This window comes from Medicago sativa, chromosome 7 (assembly GCF_051527215.1).
Source record: "Medicago sativa cultivar Bolivia chromosome 7, Bolivia_mono, whole genome shotgun sequence".
Lineage (NCBI taxonomy): Eukaryota > Viridiplantae > Streptophyta > Magnoliopsida > Fabales > Fabaceae > Medicago > Medicago sativa.
In genome coordinates, this window is record NC_140755.1 from 99,188,688 (window position 1) to 99,192,862 (window position 4,175).

At 32.4% G+C, this 4,175-nt stretch overlaps 1 protein-coding gene across 1 annotated transcript; it reads right to left on the minus strand.

Annotated features, from left to right (window-relative positions):
* Positions 1–378: 378 nt before the first annotated feature.
* GATL7 (galacturonosyltransferase-like 7) lies at positions 379–2,303 on the minus strand. Its single transcript, XM_085723880.1, has one exon. The coding sequence runs from the start codon at positions 1,605–1,607 to the stop codon at positions 525–527; it is 1,083 nt and encodes a 360-aa protein (XP_085580006.1). The 5' UTR covers positions 1,608–2,303; the 3' UTR covers positions 379–524.
* Between the last annotated feature and the right edge of the window lie 1,872 nt (positions 2,304–4,175).

Here is a 4,175-nt window from a genome sequence, read left to right on the forward strand (position 1 = left end):
TAAGAAATCACATCACATCACATTAAAGTAAACTTATTTATCAACATTTCAAGTGATTTAGGAGTATTTAATTTAATGGGTTAGTAATCAAGAGGGCTATCTTTTCTTCAAGTTATGGATAAGCTTAACCGAAATTCAAGGTTTCAAACTTAAAATATAGGACAACCCGGTGCACTAAAAGCTTCTGCATACGCAGGATCCGGAAGGGTTAGAATATAATTGCCACAGAATTCTATTAAATTATCACATCTAACTTGGGTACAAGTAGAATTCACATTCACAATCCAGAAGAACAATCTTTTTCCATCCAGTTAATTTTTCAAAGCAGGAAATAAATCAAATTAAATTAAATAGAATACAGAAATGAGAGACTAAAGATTTATATGAACAAAAACTGAAAATCAATGACTAAATATCAGTATCTGGTTAATAATCTCACAAGTGGAACAAAAAAATTAACCAAAATAATCAAATCAAGAGTACAGAGTAGAGACATTTAACAGAAAAATGAATCAATTAACTATCTATAATGATTCATATCTGCGTCTATGTCCATACAAATCAAAGGGTTCCCAAAGTGCATCAAGAGGACAAGGTTTTGATTCATCAAGTCTCCTCCATGGTTTTCCACTACCAGACCAATGCAACAAACTAACAGGACCAGGATGCAAATCTCTACAACTACCTTTCACATTGTCACCACCTAAACCATGTTGATTCCACCTATGCTCAATTGCCGCCACGTGTCCTGCAAAAACCAACAGAAACGGTGGTAGAGAACCAAGCTCGTAGATCCTTTCTACCTTCTGAATTTCCATCCACCGTTCAATCCTCTCCGTGTACCCTTTCTTCCTCCACTTCACTAGATCCATCACCATCACCCCAGTGTTAAAGTAACAAGCTTTTCTCTTCTCAAACGTCGTCGAAAACAGCGGGTCCGACCAAAACGCCGCCGTGAAATACTTTGTGAAATTAGCATGACAATATTGCGGTGCTCCGATTGTATTCAACCCTAAATCAGTATTCCACAGCTTTGCAATATCGTCTTGTAAAACAAGATCTGAATCCAAGTAAATCACTCTTTTCACACAACTTTCTAACAGATCCGCAAGATAATTTCTCGCGTAATTCAAAGGCTGTTCAAGTGCTTGTCTCACAGAAGTTGAAATCAAATTCTTAACAATATTCCGATCGAAATAATACACCTTGAATCTCAACTGCGGAAACGTTGTTCGAACCAATGTTTCCAGATCCGTATCTGTAACAAGAAAGTGAAAAAAAACATTCTCTGGACAAGAAGCGTGATAAAGAATGGAATGCACCGCAGCGATTGAACCACGAAGATACTCAACATCAAGAGTAATCGCTACATGAACCAAACTTGGATGACATGCACCGATTTCCCTTGAAATCGGTTCGCATTGATCGGCATTACGAAAAAACGGAGATGTGTGAAAGTAGAATCGGTAATCATGGTGAGGGATATGATGAATGATGGAAGATCTTATGGCTAAAGCTGGGTAATGAGATGAATGGAGGGAGGGGGAGATGATGATTACGGTCATAACGGCGGAGAAAAACCGTGAAAATTTGATAATCGACAGCATTGTGTTGTGTTCTAGGGTTTGATTGAAATTTTTGTACAAAAACCCCCTCCTACTCCAAAAGTATATGTAATGGGTGAAGATTTGTATATATGGAAAGAAATGAATGGGAATTAATAGGAATGAGAAAATTTCTAGGGTTTCCTTTTTGTGAATTGGGGAAGAAGAATATAAAAAAAGGGAATTGGTTCTTTTCTCTTGTTGTCTTGGTTGGTATGAGTGTCAGTGAGAGTAAGGATGCCGTGAGAAGGGAGAAGAATCCATGAGCATGATAGGTGCTAAAGTACGCGCACCTTGTTTATTGATAAAGATTAATAATAATCTTGCTGTTCTGAATCTTTTGTTACCATATTTTGGACATTCAAATTGAATGTGAGGATGAATATGTGGTGGAGAAATTAAATTGAATAGGAGGATTAGGAAACGAGATGAGATGAGAGAGTGCAGTGTGTGTGTGTGTGTGGGACGAAGTGGTGCAGAAAGACAGCTTTTCCTTTCCAGCTTTGCAATTGCCTTTTCCACCACTGATCAAGTATCGAAAATCAAATAGTACTTATTTCCACTTAATCAATTATTATTTTGCTAATTAATTAATTGTAATTATCGCCATTTACAAACATGATGACAGGTGTTCTTTATAAACAAAACACCCTAAATTGTGGTGGCCAAATTAATGTTTATATGTGTGTGTATATCTCTTTTTTCGATTTGGATGAATTAGGAAGGAGTGGAGAACCTCTTTATTTCACAATTAATGTCCCAAGGAGTATATATTTTAATTTATTTTTAAATTGGATATCTCCATGCGTGAAACAATAGAATTTAAATGAATATAAACTTTTATAAGACGATATTTTTTTTTTATTAGTCAAGAACAATAGATAGAAAAAAAAAAAAGAGTAAGAACATAATGTGGACAAGAGAGAGTTATCTGAATATTGACATAAAATTGTTGTATAAATATTATTTCTCTTTAACATATACAAACATTAATATAGAAATGCAAGTCTTTATTTTCTTGTGTTTTGCTTCATTGTATCTATATTTTATCGTATTTATTTATAAATTTTTTGCAATGCACCACAGTTAAATAAATGCGTAATTAATATTGTTTTTATTGTAGTTTAATTGGTTATATTATAGTGAGATTTAACTAATTTTTAAATTGAAATTTTAAATAATAATATATAAAATATATAATTACAGTTTTTTTTTTGAAAGAAAGAGCGCTGAAGCCCAAAATTACAAAGGTTTAGAATGACATAAATTATATAACAATATATAATTTCAACCCAAAATCACCTATTTCTTTTATATTTTATAAAATAGTTATATTTTTATGATTATAAAAAAAATAAAACGATTTCTACTACTATGTGTGAGATCATGTTGTGCATGAAAAAAGTTTTGTTTAAAGATGTAAAAATGGATAATTGAGTTAACACGGAGGATTAAAATGAAAAAAAAAATAAAAAGATAAAGGAGTGAATCATTATTAAAATTAAGTTAAAAGACCGCAAATGTAATTTTGCCTAAATCATATGTGATACATTAGTATTATTTCTTTTATTTGTGGTGGTGCAAATAACAATATGGCTAAGTGGGTTGGTGATTATTTAGGGCTTCGCTTGTCTCTAGTTTCAGATATACAGTTCCCCTCTTTGCTATTGATCACACCTAAGATTTTCTAAAAGATCACAGTGGGATTTCCCCTTGTACCTTGGTTCTCACACACATTGCTTTGTGCTTAAAATTGTGAAGGAATAGGATTTGATTTGTTTCTTTATAAATCTTTATTTTTATTCTCCCATTTACACAATTTTAAGACCAAAACATTTATATTTTATCCCATCCAAGTATTTTTACACGCTAGCTTAATTCTCAATTTTCAAGCAATATATTTTCCTACTTTTCGTAAATAAATTCATGAATAGTCACCTGACAAAAAAAAACATGAATAGTCACGTGTGCATAAGCAATATATTCTTCCTTAAAAAAATTGTGTGACCTTAAGCCTTTGTTTGCGAGTTTGAAGGTGAAGGGATGAGAGGGTTTTGGAAAAAATGAAAGTGTAAGTGGAAGAAATAGAGGATATTGGGAGAGAATGGCTTTAAGGGATTCATTTTTCTTCATGATAATTTTTTTTTGATCATTTGGGAGAATTAGAATGTTGTATTGGAGGAGGGTTTTTAAGAGTTTTAGAGTGTTTATATGAATTCTTTAAATTTAATCTATGTCGTTGTAACATTCTTAAATTGAAAATATATGAATCATAAACATTAATTTATTATTTTCTAAAAAATTACTCTTTTAAAAAAATGTGAAAGATTTCTCTATTTTCCACTCCAAAGTCCCCTCTTCCCCCTCCCTTCCAAACTCCCAAACAAGACCTAAAGGTAAGGTTTTCCACCAATTTTCTCATCTACTATTTTTGTCTCTGAGTTGTCTCGAATTCTAGAGTGTTTTTCCAATCAATTTTTTAAGGGTTAATTATGTTTCTAGTCCCTATAAAATAGCGACCTTGTAAGTTTAGTCCCTACTTAATTTTAATAGCATTTTTAGTCCCTATAA